The sequence below is a fragment of the Oreochromis aureus genome, linkage group 23 (genome assembly GCF_013358895.1).
Source record: "Oreochromis aureus strain Israel breed Guangdong linkage group 23, ZZ_aureus, whole genome shotgun sequence".
In the NCBI taxonomy this organism is placed as follows: Eukaryota; Metazoa; Chordata; class Actinopteri; order Cichliformes; family Cichlidae; genus Oreochromis; species Oreochromis aureus.
In genome coordinates this window covers 39393416-39417170 of record NC_052963.1, presented here as the reverse complement: position 1 = coordinate 39417170, position 23755 = coordinate 39393416, and the positions used below count along the sequence as shown (strand labels likewise).

General features: G+C 40.2%; 2 protein-coding genes across 2 annotated transcripts; both read right to left on the bottom strand.

The window, feature by feature from the left end:
• Positions 1 to 4424: 4424 nt before the first annotated feature.
• LOC116331183 (CARD- and ANK-containing Inflammasome Adaptor Protein) lies at positions 4425 to 7498 on the bottom strand. Its single transcript, XM_031753784.1, has 4 exons — positions 6334 to 7498; positions 6031 to 6214; positions 5257 to 5479; positions 4425 to 5174 (listed from the first exon to the last, which is right to left on the bottom strand). The coding sequence occupies exons 1-4, from the start codon at positions 7496 to 7498 to the stop codon at positions 4425 to 4427; spliced, it is 2322 nt and encodes a 773-aa protein (XP_031609644.1).
• Positions 7499 to 9732: 2234 nt separating this feature from the next.
• jun (Jun proto-oncogene, AP-1 transcription factor subunit) lies at positions 9733 to 12449 on the bottom strand. The gene is made up of 2 exons (XM_031753830.2): positions 12247 to 12449; positions 9733 to 12047 (listed from the first exon to the last, which is right to left on the bottom strand). The coding sequence occupies exon 2, from the start codon at positions 12045 to 12047 to the stop codon at positions 11076 to 11078; it is 972 nt and encodes a 323-aa protein (XP_031609690.1). The 5' UTR covers positions 12247 to 12449; the 3' UTR covers positions 9733 to 11075.
• Between the last annotated feature and the right edge of the window lie 11306 nt (positions 12450 to 23755).

The window sequence follows — 23755 nt, the reverse complement described above, 5'->3', positions numbered from 1 at the left end:
ATTACTGAATTGTGACTTTATAGTGTTCTATCGAACACTATAAAGTCACAATAGCAAAGAGAAATTAAAAATGCATGCCATGAAAGAATTTGGGTCTTAGGAGGCTAAATAAAGCAACATTGTGCCATCTCATTTCAATATTTATGTGTAAAATAACCAGCTAAAAAACAATATTTACACCGAAGGGTGGCGGTGAAGCCGCCCCAATCGAGGTAACACATTACATCTTCAAAACTAAAATGTTCAATTTTTTAAATGTGTTATTTACATACTTTTTCATAAAGCCTGACAAGATAACTCAGCATGATAACTGATTTTGTGAAAAATGATCAATATACAGTGACTACTATAATGTTTGGGACAAAATCAGTTTTTTTTTTTTTTTGCAGTTTTGCCTCTGTACACCACCACCACAATGGATTATAGGTCAAATATATGTAAACAACCAATATGTGATTGAAGTGCAGACTTCCTGCTGTAATTCAAGGGAAAAATGCATGAACTATTTTAGAATTACAGCCATATTTATACACAGTGTCTAATTTTCACAGGCTCTCCTCTTCCCAAGGAGGCCCAAATCACTGGCACTTCATAAGCACCCTTGATTTTTATTTTCTTCAGCTCAAGTGCATGGGTGTACCAACTTTTTCCATGACTAATTCTTCTATTCTTTCCTTTTCTTAATGCAAAAATGGTATTGCAAAATTATGTTAATATATTTAAGACATGCAAAACCTTACTTTCACACGTTAAAGTGCATAGGGGTGGGTAGAAATAAAAAAAGAACCAAAAAACTACCTGGCCCTAAAAAAGTAATATTTCCCAAGAAACATATTGCAAATAAGTAGTTATTGTTATTTCATGACAGACAAAGCGACTTACTATCTGAAGTTGAGGTGTTGAATTTGTATTTTATGGATTTTCACTGTAATTATGTCATTGTCATTTTAAATGTGAGACCCAAAAGAGTTGTTAATGCAAGCCATGCTGTGGCCATCATTAGGCTGAAAAACCCAAATAAACAGAGAGAGAGCAACAAGGTTGGAAGCGGCCAAATCATCAATCTGGTGCATTGTTAAAATGAATGAATGACTGCACTGACCAGCTCAGCAACACTAAAAGGGCTGAAAGACCACAGAAGAAAACCAAAGTGGATGATGATTTATTTCCATAATATCAGCAAATACAGAAGCTGTTTGTGTGCAGTTTTTCCACATAATGTGTCTTCTAACTAAAGGTCGAGCTGCTGCATTTCCCAGAAAGAGAAAAGAATGAAAGATAACTTCATTAAGAGATAGAGAAAGATAAAACAAGAAGGAGTGGAAGAAGAGAGTTTATATTTAAAAGCAAGGATTGCTCAATGCGTTTTGTAATGTCTTCATTTTTAAATCAAATATTGGATCTGTATACGATGTGAAGTTATTTTTTTTCTATTGTGAAACATCCTTAAAAACAAACTAAGCTATACCACCTTTGGATTATTCAAATTCTCAGCAGTTTAGTGCAGGATAAACAGGTTAGTTTGCCATATTGTGGTGAATCTACAGCATAGCACTGAGCTGTTCAAGGTGGGAGTTAGGATACATCAAGAGTAGCAGAAATTTAGTTGAATTTAAGCTGATAATTAGATTCCTTCACTGAATTTAACCCTTATACCAGCTGTATGCTATCTTGTAAAGACAGTATAAACAGTATGCTGTCAGTGTAGGGGATGGAGCTCAGGCAACATAGCATGGGAAACGTGCTTACATCTAGCTGAATTCAGCTGTGCAAATCCACAAAGAGCAGCAGCATAACTGCCAAAAAACCTCCTGGAGCTTGCATTAGAAATGATTGTGAGCTGTGATCCTTCCCCATGCTGAGCCACTAAAACTGCTTTCTCCCCACCTGCTCCCCACTTTCACCCCTGGCTGTAATAATTTTTCTGTTTAGGTGTGGAGGCAAAGTCAGAAAAAGGTTTGTATTTCTATGTACGCAGCACGGTGGCACGGTGGTTAGCACTGTTGCTGCACAGCAAGAAGGTCTGAGTTCGATTCCACCATCAGGCCGGGGTCTTTCTGTGTGGAGTTTCCGTGGGTTCCCTCCGGAAACTCCGGCTTCCTCCCACAGTCCAAAGACATGCAGTTTGTGGGGATAGGTTAATTGATTAATCCAAGTTGCCCATAGGTGTGAATGTAAGTGCGAATGTTTGTTAGCCCTGCGACAGACTGGCGACCTGTCCAGGGTGTACCCCGCCTCTTGCCCTATGACAGCTGGGATAGGCGCGACCCTGAAGAAGCGGATGGATATTATTTTATTATGTTACAGCAAGAGGTTCAGTTAGCTTTGCACAAAGTCCTACAAAAGGCTACTTTTTACTTTCTTACTTTTAGTACATTTCAGAGCCTGAACTTTTTTTTTACTTTTATTTGAGTAAATAAGTTGAATCAGTACTTCAGTACTATGACTGGAGTATTTTTCTTAACACAAGTATCTGTATTTCTACTGAAGTGAAGAATGCCTGTGTCACCTCTTGTGTCAACAACAAACCACTTGTTTTCAACAACAACCTAAAGTTGCAGATATCATAACACTTCCTTCCTGCTTTTTTTTTTTTTTTTTAGATTTAGAGATGGATTAATTTAGTGTCAGTAGAAACAGAGTAAGTTATACTTAAGTTATACCTACATAGCTTATATATTTTGATATAACAAAAATATCCTGGCATCAGAAACGAATATTTCCAAGCAGAAATAACTTCCAGGGGTTTGCATTACTGTCAGCTATTAAGTTTAGTTCAACATTACTTATAGTGGACCAATTCGGCAGTCTTCAGGTAACTTTATACTCCAAGCTAAACATGGTATACAGAGGAATACCCTCTATATTCTCTACCCTGGGTGGATGGCGGGAGCAGAAGCTAAAAAAAATATCTATGGAGAAACAGCAAACATTACCAGATTAGAAAATGCACAAACTGTGCAAGGGACGAGAACCAGAGCTAAATTGTGTCATTTGCAAATAATATTTTCTAAAATGAGTTTGCTTTGACTCCATCGACCAATAAAAATGATTTGAAAGGCAAGATGTTTAGCTGTTTGAAGATTTTTCTTGCATATACTACCTGCTTTAAAACATTCTTCCATATTTAATAAAAGAAAAATATAAGATGATCTTTATTTAAACCCAGAGTTTGGAAATTGCATTGTGACAGCAGCAGAGTGGGCAGGGCAGAAATAAATAAATAGACTATTGTGACTTAAGTTAATCTTTTTTTATTATCTTAGATATTCTGCAGTCCTTTTCTAAAGGCCTCAGAGAGCTCTGTAGGTCTTGGCATCATGATAAAGCACACTACTCCAGACTCTCAGCAGCTTCACTAGCCTCTTCCTAAGGAGGCCCAAATCACTGGCACCTTATGAGGACCTTTGATTCATATTTCATTTAGCTCAAGTGCATGGGTGTACCCATTTTTCCATCACAAAGTTTTCTTTTCTTCTCTTACTGCAAAATGCTTTTGCAAAATAAAATTAATATTTTTTTTGAGTTTGAGTCCCGTTAAATCAGGCTTGAACTAAACTATAACAGTAGTAATGTGATGGTCTGAGGCTGCTTTACTGCTTCATGACCTGAAAATCTTATTGATGGAACCATGTACCAGAACTCATTTCTTGCTAAAGGGGACAATTATGGCTTCTGAGGCCAAAGGCTTAGGTTTTCCTATTACGTCAAATGATATTTTTTATAGAGTATTGTTCAAGTAGGCCACCTCCATATACAGACATTAGATCTTTACTTGTCCAAAAAAACAAAAACAAAAAACCCCCCATAAATAAACTTAAATAATTATAAATAAATGCAGGAATAAAATCATTATTCAGCTTGTCATGTGCTCTATTCTTATGAAGGATGTGGTTCAAAATAGCTGTCACCAAGCACAGCTGTCTTGCTGTGCTTGGAGTTTGACCCAGCGCTTGCAAACCTAGGCTTGCATACAATAACCTTTAAAGAAGATCTGCAAAGGTGCAAGCTGGGCTAGATGCTATCAACATACTTTCCTGTATGGTCGTTGAAGTGACTAACTCTAAAACCACAGGTGGGCAAAAAAAAGTAATGGTTAGATTCTTTTTTAATGCTTCACCACAAAAAGGTATCAGTCAGCTTAGTCGAAGGTGTATTCGGTAGAAGGTGCTAGGAAAAGTCTGAGTTTCATTTTAATCTGGATGAAAGTAGAAGAGCAAAAAAATAATTGACCTTTAGGTGCATGCCTAAGAATAAAATATGAATAGTAGACTGCAGGAATACATAGCAAACAGGAAGAAATATATAGAATCAAGAGCGATATATACAAAACGGGATAAATATATACAAAAACAAGAGAAAAGCACACATTAGAGAACAAGTTGCAAAGTGCTTGGATCAACATCGTTCACAAATTATGATGCTTACTTCATAAGAAACATCTTCCTCTTGAGTAAAATTGCAGTGTTCTCATGCTCTGGTGTGTGTTTACTTTCTGCCACTTGCAATGGTGTCTTTCCTATATTATTTTTAGCCTGCAGATTGGCTTTATTCCTCCATCCTACATGTCCAGCTTGTCCCCAGTTTACAAGTATTTTCATTACTTTGTGGTGTCCACCACGTGCAGCACAGTGCAGAGGTGTGTCTTTATTGTGATCTGTAGCATTTATCTTGGCCCCAGCTTCCAGGAGCCGCAGAGCTACACTATCATGCCCCTTCTCAGCTGCAGTATGAAGGGGTGTTTTCCTCCATGCATTCCTGTCTTCAGTCCCCTTATTGTTGAGCGACTGAAGAAGGGCTGTAACCACACTGACGTGCCCGCCAGCTGCTGCGTAATGAAGAGGAGTGGAGCCATCCATGTCTCTAGCTCGCCTCTTTGCCCTGTGGGAAAGCAGTGAAATCACCATGTCTACTTTTCCCTCCATAGCAGCCAGGTGGAGGGGAGTTTTTTTCTCATTATCAGTGGCATCTGGGTTGGCTTTGGCTGACAGCAGCAAGTCCACCACACAGCTATCTACCTGCGAAGAGGCTGCCCAGTGTAGGGCTGTCCTCCCCAGCCGGTCTTTGACTCCAGGTTCTGCCTTGTTATGAAGAAGTTGGATCACTGTGTCTGTGTGACCCTGCCGGCTGGCTATATGCAGAGGGATCAGACCATCCTGGCTTACTGCATTTACCTATAGCAATGACACATAACTTTGCATTAATATACTGAAAATCTACAGAACTGACAGCAACTGTTAATGCTTTGACAATTACCTGTGCTCCACCTTTTAACAGCAGACCAGTTATGTCAGGCCTGTCACACTGAGCTGCCAGGTGGAGAGGGGTATGGCCTTTAGCTCCCTTAATGTTTGGGTCCAGTCCTTTTTCTAGCAGTGTCTGCACTATGGGTTTGCTACCACTGCGAGCAGCCAAGTGCAATGCTGAGGAGAGGTCGGATAAAGTAGCATCCATCTTTGCATTTTTTGCTACGAGAACACTAGAATAAAAAAAGCCAAAATGTAAGATATTACATATTTGGCTTAGCTGCTAAAAAATACAGAAAAGGGACAGTTAAAGTAGATGCATATGCTCTGCACCAAATATGTACAACACAACATAAATGATGGACATATATAAAATTAGAAACAAACATGGGCAATATATATTTGTTATAGAAGGACAGCGATGAGCATTTTGCCTTCTCTAAACCTATTTGTGTCATTGTGCCTGTACAGTCCTGATTTTATTCTGCTATATGACTTTGAACAGCTCAGTCTGGTGCCACAAATATCTCACTGCTATTTTTTTAACATATACATAAACTATATTTGTGAATATAAAACATTTATGAGGCAGGGTGGATTTTATAAAGGTAGTTAGACAAAGTTCTTCTTATTCTAGTATGTTCTTTAAGTTAACTACATAATTATGTGATTCCCACAACGATATGATTGATTTTGTTGAAATGCTCTTTGTGCTGGATTCCATGAGTGTGAAGGCCTAGAGGGGCTACTTTATTGCCATTGAATTCATTTTGAAAGAGGTCACCTGAAGACTTCTGAGTGTCCCAGCTCAGCTGACAGTAGGAGAGGCGTATATCTGTGACCGTTGCGCATGTTCACATCTGCTCCACTGTCTATCAGTGCACTCACTGCACCATCAAAATTCTTTCGAACAGCTGCAAAGAGAGCAGAGCCCAGGGCATCTTTGCTCAGGACTCCTCTGGCATTAGCTGTGGTTTGAACAAAACTGACCGTGAGCTTGGATGTTTTGCAGGTTTATTCTGTATTTGTGTGCGATTAACATCTCAAAAACAAAGCAATGAACTGAAATAGAACTGGACGAACTCACCAAGCAACAGCTGGAGAATTGATTCTTGATGAAGATTAATGGCTTCATTTATGACATCATAGTCAGCTTTAGCCCCTGCATTGAGAAGGACAGTCATTGTTTTCTCATTGCTCTCCTTGACTGCATAAAACAGAGCTGCTTTGTTATGGCTGTTTAAGGCATCAACAGTGGCCCCGCTCTGCAACAGCAACTCAGCCAACCTCCAATCATCTTCCATGGCAGCCATGTGCAGAAACATATTCTGTCTGTTACTTTCAGACTGTCTGGCTTCTTCCTCCACCAAGAGTTTTACAGATTTCAGATGCCTATTTTCTGCTGCCAGGTGAATGGGAGTTTTGCCTTTCAAATCCAGATTATGTATAGGGGCCCCAGCCTTTACTAGGGCCTTCATGAGCTCTGTGTGCCCTCTGCTGGCGGCTCTGTGAAGAGCTGTGTGGCCAGCATCATTCTGGAGGTCTAATCTAGCCCCTTTCCGAATCAAGAGCTCAGTGATGGGTAAATGCCCATTTTCTGCAGCTATATGTAATAGAGTTTCTTTGGAAGAATTGACAGTGTTGATATCACTGTCTTTTAACAGCTCCTCAAGTAATAAGAGATCCCCTTTTCTAGCAGCCATGTAAATGAGGCTTTCTGATTTACTTTGAGCTGGTGTATGCTCTGATGTTGCAAGTACTACGGTACCACTTCCTTTCTTTGTAACACTAGATCTCTTTTTAATGTTAGTATAAGTTCTCTGGGTTCCAATTTCATCTGTTAAATTTCCCCCCCAATCACAGTCTCTCTCTAGCAAATACCCAATCAGCTGTCTCCTGTTATCTTGAACATGCTCGTTCATACCCCCCACATACGTCTTGATTCGCTGGTATAGTTCAGGTTCTGCCAGCATAAGACACGGATGGAAAAATTTCCGACATGCTCGTTCACCTCTGGCCTCTAGGATGTCCAGGACCCTGGAGTTCTGATCTTTATGGGTCCTGATGGACAAAACAATCGATCTCTTTGCTGTTGTCATAACCCCCTCTGCAACCAAAAGATTCAGGAGATCCTCAGTATGTGAGATGCCATAAACCAAATCCCTTCTCTTTGTCCGGATCACATCCACTGCATAAGGGTTCTTAGAATATGATGCTGCATGGCTTTCAAAACCCTTGACTTTATTCCACATTTTAAATTTGCTGGAAAATAAAAAAAAGTTCCTTCAGCCTTCGTGCGCCACAGTTGTTAGAATTTGTTGTTCTGATTTGCGTTTGTGTATTTTGTACCATATTGCTTAGTGAAATACCCCGCCCATAGCAACTACATACAGACAGAACCCTTTCACTGTACAGATTCTGCCGGCTCAACCTGACCTTTGTGCAATTACGTGGTCAAGTTTCCATTAGATGCAGTTAATTGTTTTATCTAGTAACAGCACTTCAATCCTCAATCACTGTGAAATTATAATATTAGTATTGTATTAGTAAGAGGTGACAAGAATAACAGCTGTGTAAAAATAACATTATTTTGCATGTTTGTGAAAGCGATAAAATAGATAATGGTGTGTGGGGGAGAAGAACGATTCTCCCTTATGTCTGAATCACTCTTGGCCTAAATGTCAAAATCAGTTTGATATATAATAATGAAAACTTTTGATTTCCATTTATCATTTGATGAAGAGATATAGAGCTATTAATAATATTTATGAGTAAAATTAGCAGAAGTGTTATACCCTGAAAGAAACTCCCCCAATACAAGTACAGTTAGACTTTATGCAGCAGAATGCTGCTGCATAAAGTCTCATGGAGACAATCTAACAGTATTTATTAGCATGAAGCAGCATGGTTTTGTATAACAATCTATTTTATTTTATAGATTAGATGCGTGAATTAAAGACTCTATAGTGTGACTAAGGGAGTGGCTGATGCCTGTATTATAATGCAAACATTTGCAAAGTAACTTTAACTTTCAAATACATGCAAACCTCTTTAGTAAAAATATACATATGCCTCCTTTGAATGTGGGGACGTTTAGGTATAAAATAGCCTGGATACCAAGCAACTAGATCGATCAACATATTATTTCTATTCTATTATTCCTATTATCATTTATGTGAGCTGTTAGCGAACTATTCTACAGAATGCGGATTTTGCTAAAGAACGTTTGTTTTTATTGTGATCTCCTGATATTTAACATCTAGACGCCTGCTTTTAGTCGCCCTTGCAGTCCTTTGATGGATTTGCCCTGTTTAATTAAGTCCTGTCTATTCTTTAGATTACGTCTCAGGGCACACCGTATTATGCAAAGAGGAGATTAAGGAGTCAGTCGATTCACTTCCCGTAATAAACGCCTTCTCGGTCGTGACGTGGGTCTTCCGAGCGTTCCCTCTCCTTATATGGCAGGGAAGGGCACTGCTTTCCGGAATGATGTCACAATGCCCCAAGTTTGAGAAATCAGAGCAGATTTGTAGAGAAATCGGGATTCCTGAAGGAATAATTAAAGGGAAAGGGAGAAAAGTGTCTATTTGGATATGTCTCCCACAGAGATTGTCGCTATTAAAGAAAAATAATACAAACAATTAAAACAAAGACAACACCTGAATTCCCTTATTTGACGTGTTCAAACTACCGCAGGTTATGTTATAAACGTATTTGTTGTTTGTTTGTATATAAAAGGATTAAAAAGCAAACAAAAAATAAAATCGGGAAATATAAAGATTGAAAAGAAAGAGAAAATGTAATATTCTGTCAGCCTTAGTCATCACAGCGTGTCACAGACTTCGTTAGGTTTTCAGTCAACAACCCGTTCTGTTTTATTTACACTCTAAATGACAGTCTCTATTAATTTACACACAAATTAATCTCTGATAACCCGATATAAAATGCAACAGATCTATAGAGATTTCGAGAAAACAGCGCTTCAGGCTATTTCTCCGGTAATCCACCCTTATGTATGTCGCCCTCCAGTGTTTCATTAAGAGCAGCACACGTGCTGATGTCCAGCAGTGTTTGAAAGCCCACTCCTTTTATCTGCTGTAGGCCACACCTGAGCTGCACCTGCTGCGTAAGCATGAATGAGGCTCACTGTAATTGCTGGGTTTAGTGAGGATATCGAGAAAATTATTTTTGTTTTACGCCTATTTATTTAGAACTGAAAAATTTGACAGCCCCCAAAAAAATCCCAATTCATTTCAAAAGTGCTCATAACATATTTATAGGCCCACATTGCTGTACCGTAAGCAAGTTAAAGAATATTCAGCACTATGAGATACTGAGCTCCAGGCTTGTATTTTCTTTTTCCTTTTTTTCTTGTGGTTAAAGCCATCACCACAAAGCCTTTGTTTGGGTTATTGTTTGTTCTTTTAGCTGGTACTGACTGAAAGATGACTATGTGATAAAAAAGACTCACCATATATATACATAATCCCACCAAACCACAGTTTATTATATTAATTTATCCCATACAGAGATTTGCACTTCAGAACCTAACACTTTTTTTTTCTTCAACATGCTGAAACTTTTTTTGAATACTTACAAAAGGACAGAGCAATGGTGAATAACTGAATGATGAAATAGCAAGGGAGATGTCGTATTTATCAAATCAGTTCCAGATTTCTTAATTAAGGGTTGCTCACCTTAGCCTATTGTGACTGAGTGTTACATGATGTGAAAATGTTACTTATTGCTCAAAGCAATGGGAGACTTTGTAGGGCAGTTACACTTTTCTTCTTCTGAGCCTGTGTGAGCTGAGACACAAAAGTGCAGATCGCAAACTCTACAACCCCAATTTGCAGAATTGGCCTCCATCAGGAGTAAGTGAGCCCGGCCTGCCAGCTGAAACACAATCACTCAGCTTCAATCAATAGTACTAATGGAATTTAGCTTGAGGTACTCAGCACTAGCAGCTCTTACAACATGTTGCAACATGTTTTATTGTTTGACTTCTTCAGTGGCACACCCACTTTTTATGTCACACTGTTACAAGTACACAGAGGCGATGTTGCTTCATTTTATCTGGTTTATTTTCTTAAATATTGATTAATTTCTTAAGTGCTCAGAAAACAAACATAAAAAATTATACAGTATTCTTATTACAAATGGTAAACATAAGTACTCCAAGTTGATCTTATATACATATAACAATGAGTGAAACCCCATTAACAGCTTTAGAAAAAAACAAGTAAATCTTGAAGCTTTTCTAACTTAATTTCTTACAATTAAGAAAAAATGTACTTTGTACTGTAACTCATGAGTCAGGCAGCATTTGTTGCAACTTTTCAGCCGTTTAGAGTTGACCAAGACGCCTAAAAAGTGAGGCCATTAATTATGGCTACAGCAAGAAAAGTCTGTATTGCGTGTGATTTAAAAAAAAAAAAAAAAAAAAAAAAATCCTCTAATACTGAATTTTTCCTTTGATGGTCATGATGAAGTCCATGCAGGGCTCGGTGTAAATCAAGAAAACTTCAGTCCTGTCCAGTTCTGTAAAGAAAAACAGCACGACACAGAAACAGAAGGGGTTTCTGCCTGTTGCCATGTCCCTTCTGGTTCATGGCTATTGTCACAGTCCTGAGCCCATCTCTAGGACGCGCCACTGGGGAGCGCGTGGCACTCAGTTACTTTGGTACCGTCCCCGGTCCCGCCAGTGTCGCGCCACATCATCCCAAATACCGGAACGATTTCGGGAGTCGCAGACACTCACTACCACAGGAAGCGTCCTATTCTTTCAACTACAGTCTTTTCTCTCTCTCCTCTGTCGCTGACACCACCTCAGAAGGTCTGGAGCTGCTGCGTTAACATGAGCTGGCACCCGCTGTTTACGTGGTTCATCACCTTCTGCTTCAGCTGGGCCACCTGCTCGCGCAACATGTTGGCGGTGGATGCGAGCTCGGAGTTCTGTGACTTTAGGGTCTTCACTTTCTCCTCCAGCCTTGAGATCCGCTCCAGCTTCCTCTTCCGGCATTTGGAGGCAGCGATGCGGTTCCTCATCCGCTTTCTCTCAGCCTTGATGCGCTCCTGACTCTCCATATCGATTGGAGAAAGAGGAGGGGTCTCCCCTGGCATCTCGGGCACGGTTTGGGGCTCCTCTTTGAGCGCAGTGAGCCGGGGGAGCTGGGCAGGGGAAGGCTGGCCGTAGATGGGAAGCTGAGGCGGGGCAGCAGAGAAGGACATAGTGGGGGCTGAGGTGGTGTAGTTTGGTGCCGACACGGTGCTGATGGCCGGGTTGAAAGTGTTCAAGTCCTCATAAACCGGCGACTCAGAGCGCATGGCAGCATTGTTGTTGTATACTGTGGCACCGGCAACAGATGAAACAGGCGGCAGGGCAGTGTTGACAGTTGCCGGTGGAGTCGAGGTGACACTCACGTTTGTTGTGCCCGGCATGTTCTGGTGGTGGAGCTCAGCCAGGGCGCGCACAAACCCCTCTGCGAAGCCCTCCTGCTCGTCAGTGACATTCTTGGGGCACAGGAACTGGGTCGGGGTCGGCGTGGTGGTGATGAGTCCGTTGCTGGACTGGATGATCAGCCTCTCGAGCTCCGGAGAAGCCAGCTTCAGCAAACCCACGTCAGGGGAGGTGAGGATGTCACCAGCTTTGGCGCGGAGGTGAGGTTTCAGAGCGCTCGTCGGGTCGGTGAGGTTCAGTGTCATGTTGTGTTTCAGCGCTTTGGGGTTGCTGTATCCGTAGCCGGCGTTGTCGTGCTGGGAGAAAGCGTTGAGTGAGTCGTCATAGAAAGTAGTTTCCATCTTGGTATACATAGAAGAAAAAAATAAATCAAAAACCGAATGTAGCTACACAGTCTTCTACAAAAACAGCTTTGCGTCCCCCCTTCTCTTCTTCCTGGTTACCGAGGAGGAAAACACTGGTTTCCAAACGTCCTCTCTGTGCGTAAAAACTTCCAAACTTTGAGAGCGCACTTTTCTCGACACAGGAATCAGAACTTACTTCTTTCACCAAGCGACGGTCGGTTGTTCTATGTGGAGTGGAAACAGTTCACAAAGCTTTTGTCAAAGTATCCAGACTTGTATTGAGTCCGTGAATGAAAAGCGCCTCGCGGCTCTAACTTTTCCTGTCAGACACCAAGTGTCTCCGGTGTGCTCACCGCTTGCGTGTGTGTATACTCTGAGCGGTCCAGCGTGGAGGCAAACCTTATCTGCTGCCGCTGCCTCTCTAAAAATAACCATGATGTCATGACGGGGCTCTCCCATTGGCTGGGGGGCGTGTCTCTGAGGCGGGGTTGAGTCCTCCGATAAGGCGCGTTGCCTAGACGACCACCACCCAGAAGATTCTTAATCTCGCGGTGGATTGTGGGATGAGGTAATGCTGTAAAGGAGAACGTAAGCGCGCTGCATTGTGGGATGACGTATTGTTTTTGAATATTTGGTTACCCGCTTTACTGTCAGTGGCGGGACAGGCAGCGATCAGAGTAGCGCGTCCAGACCTCAGTCTCTCTTATTACGATGATTTTGTTGTGAACCAGCCCAAATACTCATCTGCTAACTTTTACTGTTACTTTTATTTATGACATTTTTTATTTGCTTAAACTTTTTTTGCACACATGGAACTTTTTCATTTAGTCGTTTAGAACCACGCGAAGTTAAAAATAAATCATAATATATGATGAATTTCATCATGCTAAACTTTTCAAAGTTTCTATGACTTTAAAATAGATGATACTCTGTGGAGAAGTGATATTTTCCTTCAACACTCAAACTGCTTGAAATTAAATACTTGTCTTTTTATATAGGGTAAGAAAGGTGTATGCACTCAGTAATAGCTCTGGTTTACTAATAATGATAAAGAATATATCGCTGAATGTGAGGCAAAAATTCTGTTACACCTGACTCATAATATTTTGTAGCAGGCCTGTATTTGTTTCTTGTTTTTATCAGTTTGTAGAGTTTTATTTAATTTTATCTATGTTACTTTATAAAAGTAAATAAATTGTTTTAAAAAAATGATAAAATAGGGTGGCTTTAAAGTGTTAAATATAATTATTATTATGATTTCTTTTACAAATTGAGCTTTTTTTATTACAGGTTTCTTTGTAATTAAGCTCATTTCTTTTGTTTTTGTTTTAGTAAAACATGGATAATTCTGAAAACTTACAGATGAAATCGCTGAAACCCCTTTTGTATGAACAAATTACAGCTTATTTTTCCATGTATATGCAGACTTGCGATGGAAAGTCTTCGTGATGTTTTACTTATTGGTCTCGGAATATTATGGTGGTCTCGGGTTGGTGGGCCCATATAATTTGTCTTACCTAGCACATAGACACTCCCTGCATTTCCTTGTGACCGTACTGTGTACGGTAAATGCTGAGGGAGTTAAAATTTGACACCTAAGAAAGGTTAATATAAACACAGACATATTTAGTCACAATCCACCTAGCACTGCACATTCTGGGTGGATTGGCATCAACCAGTACTCTGACATTTCAAGACAACTGTCTGTTGATTCAATCATCAAGAAACATGTTTTAATCAAGTCTCTTGCTTCTGCGAAGACGGCACACTGCAAAGCCATATTTAAGACCTTTTATTTCTGCTAAAACTGCAAGTTGTTAAAAATAGATCTACAGACGTCTGTTTGTTCTCATAAAGAGCAAGTATATGTCCTATTATCCATGTCAGGGTGTGTAATTAGTGTAGTACACTCCATTGTCCCATGGCCCTTGGTCAGAAATCAAGCTGGTTTAATGGCAGGAGGTTAACTGGTGTGTCTTATGTGTCTCCCCCACACTCCCACTGTCTGGGTCATCCACTGCCCTGCCAGCTTTACTGCCCACTCTCTCCAGCACATCCAGTCTAAATATGTCCCCCTTGTGTGACAAGTAAATCAGTCCCCTGGCGCTGCCTGGCTCAGAGAGGCACCTAAGGAGGCTGAACTGGATCATAAAAAACCACCACCGTCTGACTTTTTATGGCTGCTAATGTTGTCTTTATGTACTGTTGTATGTGTCAAACTGTGGCTATTAATAAAGTCAAATATAATCTGATCTAACTGGTTGGCTTAACGGATCTTATTTTGTTTCAGTTATGAGACAAATTGATTTTCTTTAAGGCAAAGGGACACATTAGGAAATGCGTAAGATGAGTTTTGCAAAGTAAATTTATGCAGCGTTTCCTATTATGTTACGTTCTGTCAGTTTCATTCACTGTTTTGTAGTTTCATAACAATCACTCTAGTGACAAAATAAGAGGAAGCAGAATATGCACGAGTTCTTTAGATGCCTGCTTACGATGTTCAACCAGCACATTCTGAAATATTTATCCGCCTTTGCTCATTAATCTATTCATGACTTCTTTTCATCTAAATTAAAGCACACACACACACAAAAAAAGAAATTATAGGTGGTCTTGTGGTCGCCACCAGACAGCAGGGATCCACGTGTATGGCTTCACCCATTGTCCTGAATAGACGAATTAAGTTAAGGCAAAACATATGATGTCATTTAAAGTTATTATCTCATTTAAATTAAAGTGCTTTTAAGAGTCAAATCCCATGGCAAAAGTCAGGCCTTGGTGAATTCCGTTTTATATACTTTCAAATGGTGTTTAATACAGAACCCCTAAATGCTTCAATATGACTGAAGCCTGGATGAATGAGTTGGGCCTGCTTTTCTTCCCTGGTCGCCATGCATAAAAAGTTATAAAGGGGTAACCACAGCATGGTAGTTTGCCAAAGTGATTTTCTGTGGAGGAACGTATGGGATAAGTACCCATAAGTTTACCATAAGAGTAAGAAATCATGTAGTTGGCTGACCTGGACATTTAGTCAGCGGTGGAGTCAAACATCAAGTAGCCGTAATGGTAACCATAAAAAAAATATAATGTTTGACCTGTAATTTTTACATGCACTTTTGCAGCCATTGTTGAGCATATTTAAAGATGAACAGTTTCACAGTTTCTTATAAGATTTTCCTCATGCTCACTAAAAGAATAAATACATATGTTAATAAGTAAATTTAAATAAGAAAACAAAGCAAAACAAAACAGAGGTCATCAACATTTTTAAGTGGAAAAAAATAGGATGTCATCGTAATATTTAATCCAGATGTGAAAACAAAAACAGATGTTTATTTATAGGACAGATTTTGCAGAAACACTTTGCTTTCTATGCAACACAAAGGCCAGAGACACTTTCCTGCTGCTTCTGGCTTTTATTTTCAAGATAAAGAATCAACACTGTCACACAAACATGTTTTTTTTTTTTTGTCGTTCTTAGTGCTTTGTTCCTGCTCAGCTGCATCCTGCCCCGAAGTGGTACAATTGTGCCTTCTAAGTTGCCTCGTCTTTCCTCTGGTTAACTAACCCTTGCTGCTTGCTCAACATTTGTTTTTTTTTTATCATAACCTTTTCCTCTCCTGTCTTTCATTCGTATGTTTCACCCCCTACATTCTTACGGTACCTCTGCGCTATTTTCCCTCTGGACTGGATCACAGATGTCCTCCTCACGTATCCCCCCACACTTTGCTTTTCTCTTATCATTCTCATCCTCCTCTCTCACTCTTTCTCTCGTCTTACTCCTATCAGTGGCCAACCAGGCAGCAGGATTTCCCCTGTGATGGAAACAGGCTGTGGCCTAATTGTATTGTTACAGCAGCTCATTTCAGTAAAATCTCAGACTGCTCTCTGTGTTTGTGTATCAGTAACTTAAACTGAAACACTGGCCAAAGCACCACACAGTGAGAAAGAAAAGCACAAGTGCAAAAGCAGTGAAACGTTTTAGAAACTTTTGCTCTCTACGTCAAACTGGGCATCCCTCGAGATTTGCAGGGTGAGTGAGAGACAAGGAGACAGACTGTTGAAGCGTTTGAGACAGTGCACACACACAATGGTCTTACTCTGTGAGAACAATTGTTGTTTCAGCTGTTATGTGACGGAAAAAAGCACCCAGCTGTGTCGATTGTGTGTGTCCTGCTGGACTGTAAGCAAGCTCGCACATTCGGCGTATGTGTGTAAATGTCTGGGTCTGTAGACTGAGGCCATTATAACACCTGAACCACACAATTAGAGTGCAGTAAAAGTGCACAAAAACACTGATCAAGCAGATAAATCAGTAGATAAATATGCAGATGAAAAGGAAAGCTAAACTTTAGATCCAAATGGCTGAATTATCCAGCTGAAAGTAATGGATAAAAGAAAGAGCAAGCATTGGCTTTAGAGTTCAGATCCAGCTCTGGAGACTCCATGTGGTAGTACTCTCACATGTAACTATACATATCACTGATAGTACTTAAAAATATGGCAACATATGTTTAGATTTAGACACATCTTTAAGTGATACGACTGGTTTACAAAGGAATTGAAGTTAAAAATGAACACAATTAAAATATTTCATGCACAGTTTCTTTGGGGTTTTGAGGATCATGTCAGAAACTTTAGCTTATACTTCTTGAGAAAGTCATTAACTTTTTTTTAAAGGTATGTTTAGGATCTGTATGTTGTTTTAGAAGCTATTCTATTCAGCTTTTACATGCAGTGTGATGTTTGCCTCCAGAATTTGCTGTGGATTAATCTAATCTTTCCATTCCGTACTGCTGACTGCACGATCCATGCAGCCCTGTCCTCAGGATTTGAAAAGGTGTTGCTTTTATACATTTCTGCACCTCTTTTCCCCGAAAAGACATTTGTGTTCATTGCACGCCCCCTGAAATCCCATTTTACCATCATCAGTCTACAGGACTGTTTTTCAGAATGCATCAGGTTTGTTTAGACTTTCATTTGCAGAAGTCTGGATGGAGAATTTTGGGTTGTGGATAGAGGAAAGTTTTTCTTCTGATGATTCTTCCATTAAGGTCGCACTCTATTTGTGCAGGTGTCACTGCTCGGCAGAACTGTGCACCACCACCATCACAGAGTCTGCTAAATGTTCCTGAGGGTCTTACTGCTGTCAAATGGGTGCTTTGACTGTTTTTTTAAGACGTCAACTTGATCTCCACTGTTTCGTGTTTGCATTATGAACTGAGGAACCAGCGTCCTAAAAATACGTTGCTTCAGCTCTTCTGGTTTGCCGGCATCAGTTATTTAGTCAGTTTAATTTTGTGAGGCTTAGAGGAGTCTCGACGGTGATAGTTAGGCAGACACAGCATATAGTTGAGGACACACCGTATTTGGAAGGCTTTGAAATTTGCTTCGCCTGGACTTTTTTTAATGATAACTGTGAACAGATCATAGCCCAAACAAGCTATTCAAAGTTTGAGATCTTGCTAAAAAATATCAGAGAGGTAAAATTTTCTCAGGACACCTACATTTTGCACAGTGTATTTTCCCCTTTCCCCTTAATAATACACCAATTTTGGTAAAAATGTCGAAAAGAAGGTTTGAATTCTAACTTTGGGTCATTTGGGGAAAAAGGTTAATCTTTCATTTACATAATTGTTCAAAGTAACACAATTTCTAGTTTTGGTTTCCAAATTTTGCAATGCGCATGGATGTTTAATTGTTAGATTAGACCTAACTGAGCAAATTTGAAAAATAGATCAACTTGCGCTATTTAAGTTTATGTTATCTGTCACAAGGATGCCAACTGCTAATTTACTGGTTGAAGAGTGGACAAACTTCACTACAAAGTTTAAACTGAACCGAGGCTCTGAGACAAAGACAGTGGCACAGTACATCATCCATAACAATGTCATTTTCCCCCCTCATCCTCTCCTTTGTTAGCCTCTGCGTCTTTAGCCTAGAAAAGATCTTCACCCTCCCCCTTTGCTTTTTTTTAACCACCATTTGAGAATTATGTTGGGTGCCTGCACACTTTCACGTGGACCCATCTTTACACATGCTCATAGCTCTTACACGGTAATAAGACACCGTGGCAGCAATTTTTATAATGAAAGAGGAAAGACAGTGCTAAATGACAAATGTCCCTCTTTCCTTTCTAGATTTACAACATGGAGTAAAGGAAGGAATCATTGTGTTTGATTATTACACACACTCAGACATGCACTGAATCTCCCTGATTGATGTCTCTTTGTTCTGCCCTTCACTGAGTGTACAATGACTGTTTGATGCCGGACTTTGACGGGGATTTTTAAGGCGCCGTTTTAATTAATTTGCTCGTAAAATCAACACGATTCCCAGCAGCCTCTCTGGCACCCTCACACTCAAAGGACTTTATTAGCTTAGCCAATTAATCGTCGCTAACTACCCTGACTAATCACATCTTAGATTTATTGGTCAGAATCATATGGAATATCGATTGGCTCTCCCTCATTTTGACCCTTTCAGAGCACTGTAACTCACTCACAAGTGTGCAATGACGTCATTGGGTGAGGGTGGGCACACTACAGGTTCTTAGAGTTGACTTTTTCTTTACAGTTGCTCTTTAACCATGGCCAAAGCAAGAGAACAACTCCAGTGAAAGGGTTACATAGACTGAGATTTGTATGTTTGTAGGGGTGCTTGTCTGTATTCATTTTTATTTGTTGTCTCAGAGTAATTCAATCTATGAGAGTGAGCCTGGGCCTCATTATGTAAATTAAATAACCTCATCTAAAAAGAAAGGCAGAGTGAGCCACAGCAGGTCTCTCTCATTTTCTCTCCACACACGTTTACACACACACAGACCAAAAAAAAAAGGGCTTTTTGGTACTGTATTATTAGGTTGTGTGGAAATGTGCAGTGTGTGTGCCTTTGTGTATACTCTTGGGGACCTGTATGAGTCCTCAGCTGGCTCTGTTTGGCCTGTAACAGGGAGGTGAGTGTGTGAGTGTGTCACCAGGGAAAATGATCGATAGCTATTAAAACCCACCAGTGCCTCAGTCCAGATGGAGCACTATTAGTGTGTGTCTGTGTCCATGTCCGTGTCTGTGTGTGAGCCTTTTTAGCCATGATCAGCCATGTTTGTACAGGTGGGACACTATAAGGCAGCAGTGCTAACCTGTTCCACTCCATTTACCTCTGCAAGCTGGGGAACCTTACCCAACCGCACAAGGTGCGTGTGTGTTTTTGTTTTAGTATGTCTCAGGCTGCATTTGTGTGTTGTTTGTGTGTACAAGTGCGACTGGGAGGTTGTCAGCATGTGTTTGGACTTGCTGGTTATTCTAGCCTGGCTTTTCAGAGGCAATAAAAAAAAAAGTAGAGGGAAGGAGGAGGGAGAAGAAGGCAGAGGGAGGGAGAAAGTGACAGGACTGAGCGATTGTTTTAAGCCGAGCAGCAGTTTTAGCCTGTGGGTGAAAGAAGGAAGAATGAATGTTTGTTCTTTTGTATTTACTGAAGAGGAAAGAACATAAATGCGGGTTGTCAAAAAGCTTAAGATAAATACAGAGTTACTCAGAGCACAGTGAATGTTTTGTTTAAATGATATTCAGGTCTGCCTGATATATATATGAATATACGCTAACTTTATCTTGCTGAATGCTCTCCTATGAAACCAGAGATGTGCAACAGTAAAAAGAGACTCTCTTCTCTCTGTTTTCATCTTCCTCTCTCTATCTCTCATGGATCCACACATGTACAGGCCAGCACATTAACACACTCCAGCACATAGAGATCTTTCTCAAAACACTCCTCTGAGACAGCTATGAAACCTGATCACAGATCAATATTGAGTGGTATTATGATTTTAGAGGAGGAGGCTCAGACTTTGATGGCTCTCTGGCTGTTAACGATGCTGTATTAACACTGTAGCAAATACTTCAGTCATATTGGCTTACATGTGTCCATTAAAATGACATTCTAGACCACCAATTTAAATTTATTTTAAACAGAAACATAAGAGGGACTTGGTAAAGTCTTGTGCTGATGTCCATGAGAGAAGAAGGCATTTTAAAGCAGATTGTAAGTTTCTATATTGTAAACTTTCGTAAACAGCCACCAATATGGCAACAAGACACAATTACAGTAAATGATAAAACATAGAGTAGCAACGCCAGCTTGACAGGGTAAGTATTATCTTAGATAAGCTGCTTGTCATACTGATGTGGCAAGATCTGCAGTTGTTCTGAAGTTAGGTCCAAAGTCAGGTAAGGTCCCACGGACTCCCATGTTAAACTTTACAGCGGAAATATACACTCACCAACCAATTTTTTAGCTACACCTTGCAAGTGGGTTGGACCCACTTGTTCCTTCACAACTCCCTTAATTCTTTATAGCATATGTTCAACAAGCTGCTGGAAACATTCCTCAGAGAGATTTTGGTCTGTGTTGACATAACAGTATCACACAGTTGTGTCAGATTTTCAATCAGCTGCACGTCCATGATGGAAACCTTTCGTTTCAACATATCCCAAAGGTGCTTTATTGCAGCGGTCCCCAACCCCCGGGCCTCGGACCAGTACCGGTCCGTGAGTCGTTTGGTACCGGGCCGCGAGAGTTGAGGCTCAGGTGTGAAATGTATGGTTTTCAGGGTTTTTATCGGTTTTTGGCGTTATTTTGTTATCGTTTTTATCGTTAACTCGGTTTTCCTGGGTCTTTTCAAGTGTGTTGTGAATAAATCTTCTTTTTTTCGGTACCGGTACTAGTTTTATTTTGTTGTATTTATCCGCGACACCTTAAAGGCCGGTCCGTGAAAATATTGTCGGGCATAAACCGGTCCGTGAGGCAAAAAAGGTTGGGGACCGCTGCTCTATTGCACTGAGATATGTTGACTGCGGATGTCATTTGAGTTCAGTGAAGTGTTTTTCACGTTCAAGAAACCAGTTTGAGATGATTTGAGCTTTGTCACATGGCACGATAATCCTGCTGGATGCATACTTATAGCAAGGAAATATCTCCCACACCATTACACCACAACCAGCAGGGTGAACCGTTGATACCAGGTGGGTTGGATACATGATTTTATGTTGTTTTCATCAAATTGTGACTGTGGCATCAGAATATTGCAGCAGAAATGAAAACATTCTGCTGCTGCTGTAGACCATCACAACACATCAAACCTTCAAGGGTGCTCACCCAGAGAACTGGATATTTTCTTTGTTTTTCTCTGTAAAATGTTAGAAATCAAACCCAAGTAGAGCAGCAGTTTCTGAAATATTCAGGCCAACCTGTCTGATGCTCTCAGCCATGTCACATTCAAAGTAATTTAAATCGTCTTTCTGCTCTTTGCTGGTGTTCAGTTTGAAAAATGTCTGCATGCCCAAACACACTGAGTTGCTGTCACTGGCTAGATATTTGCATTGGCAAGTAGGTGATAAGGTGTACTAAATAAGGTGGCCAATGAGTGTATATGTTGTCTACAACAAGGTACAGAAAATGTTTTGGTGTCTATAGTTAATTTCCCTGTTATTGAACCCTATATGTCTGTCATTGGAATTGTATTAACTTGTAAGATTATGCCTGATTAAGGGCGTGGTCGCTTAACTGTTACAGACACTGACACTGATTTCTATTGTCTTCATCAGTTTATTCTATATAAACAGATTCTGCATATCATAGGGAGAATCTGTAGGCAAAGGACAACATTTTAGCAGTAGAAGCTTTCTTCTCTGTAGCCTTGGTTGCATGAATTAGATTTACTAAAATGCAGACAGCCATTGGTTATCGTGTGATGGTAATTTTGTTTTTTTTATAACAGTTTTTAAATATTTATTTGTATTCCTAAACAATTACTGTTGAATGAAAATCAATATCTAGGTGATTACAGCAGAATTGGTCAATAGAGTAATCAAAGGGTTCACAAATGACTGATCTGGACTGTTTGGCAATGTTTTTAACCAACAGACCACCCAAGAAGTCTTTCCTCCAGTGTTTACAGTGAGTGGAGCTCTACTTTCACTTTATTATGTTTGCACTAATTAACAGGAATCTGTGTCTGTGCATTACAGACATTAGATGATAACGAATTTAATGCACTGAGTGTTTCTTCTTCACTCACGGGCAGCTACAGATACCTGTAGCTGCCACTGTATGTGGTTATGTGAACATGTTGGTATTTCCACCCTGCATTTAACAATATAAAGTCAACAATGAAAGTCACAGGCTGTGTCTTTTTATTGTTCAGCCCTGTTGTGTGGGTGTTTTTTTTAATGATGACTTTTTGTTCCCTATCACGGCCGTCATTCCTTTTCATGGGTGTTTCCTCTACTTCTCTGGACTCGCTGGTATCGTGGTAGGGATTTGCGAATAAACACGACGGTTGTCCTGTTGCCGTGTCGACAGAGCAACAAATATTTTGGAACTATGTGGCACCTTCCACCAACATTCCAGAATCTGCTGTTTTGGAAAGTCTTTCTGTCAGTCGTCTTTCTCTCCTCTGTCCTCGCTCTCTGTTAGTCTTCACTGCCTCCTCCTCCTCTCGCTGCCTCCCCTTAGATAAATGGACTCTTTGTCTGCTGGTAAAATGAACTTGAGAACAGTAGTTGGGACAAGTGGTTTTGTCTAACAGCAGGAACGCATACTATGACTGGGCACCAGCACAGAGCTGGAACATCAGCTGCTTTGTTATTATCTGCATCTGTACTGTACAATTTATCTGACAGTGACAGTTATACCAGATAGAGGTATATGGATATGCAATGCCATGCTGTTCTTGAGGCTGGGGAAATACAGTGTCACTACATGGGGTATTAACAGGTGCTTCAGATTTTAAAAAAAGTCACTCAGTACATTTAATCCAAGTAGTTTTCTTGTAGTGTTATCTTCGAGTCTACTAGAACAGAAGCAAGCTATTTTTTAGCTCCTTTTCCTCTATTGTTAAGCCAGCTTTGTTCTGATTGGCTGCCCCCTGCAAACCGAATATTAGAACAGCAGGTGGGCGGGGCTTCTGTGCTTACAGCTTAAAGTGTTGTGCCTGAGATGACACTGCTCTCATTCAAATTGATGTCAGTAAAAAACTTTAATTGGAGCAGCTCGATACCTGAGCATCCATCACTTAATTCTATATAATATATTTATATATTATATGTATAAAAAATACCATATTATGACATATTAGGACATTATGACTCTTTAATTATCCTTGTGAAGTTCTTACGTGCTGCTTTTCAATTTGATGCTACTTACCTTTTGTACATTTTGAGAGATTGTGCAACAATGAAGACTTGATGCTTGAAAACATAAAGTCGAATGTTTCTAAGGTTATAACGCTGCTGTTAGGCCCACCTTTGCAGAGAGCTGGAAATACAAGCATATGGTATGTAATGACTTCGAGCGAGGTAAGACTGAGATGACAGATGAGAACTTCCCCTAACTGACATGCTGCTTCGATTTCATTCGAGTTTTCCTTCCTGTTGGTTCCTTTTAAATTTAAATCAGTGTTGGGCGGCTCTTTGGTTAATCATTGCATTACCTAGCAGAGCAATACTGGGTTGCTGGAAGGCAATCAATTCCTTGTGCACGAAATCTGAAACTTCTTGCAAGTCGTACACAGCTGGTCCTTGAAAGTGTGGCCGCTTAAGGATTTAGATGCAAGCTTGCACATATACTGTGCACCCATGTCAGATCGGTTTGAGGAGTACATGCTATAACTTGCATGCACAAACATTTGTAAGTGTTGTAATGGGCAATAA

Bases quoted from the DNA above. Each gene is read 5' to 3' on its own strand.
- LOC116331183 (XM_031753784.1), bottom strand. From the start codon at position 7,498: ATGTGGAATAAAGTCAAGGGTTTTGAAAGCCATGCAGCATCATATTCT. The intron at 6,215-6,333 runs GTGAGTTCGTCC...TTCAAACCACAG, and splicing joins AATTCTCCAGCTGTTGCTTG to CTAATGCCAGAGGAGTCCTG. The intron at 5,175-5,256 runs GTAATTGTCAAA...TCATTGCTATAG, and splicing joins TGTTAAAAGGTGGAGCACAG to GTAAATGCAGTAAGCCAGGA.
- jun (XM_031753830.2), bottom strand. From the start codon at position 12,047: ATGGAAACTACTTTCTATGACGACTCACTCAACGCTTTCTCCCAGCAC.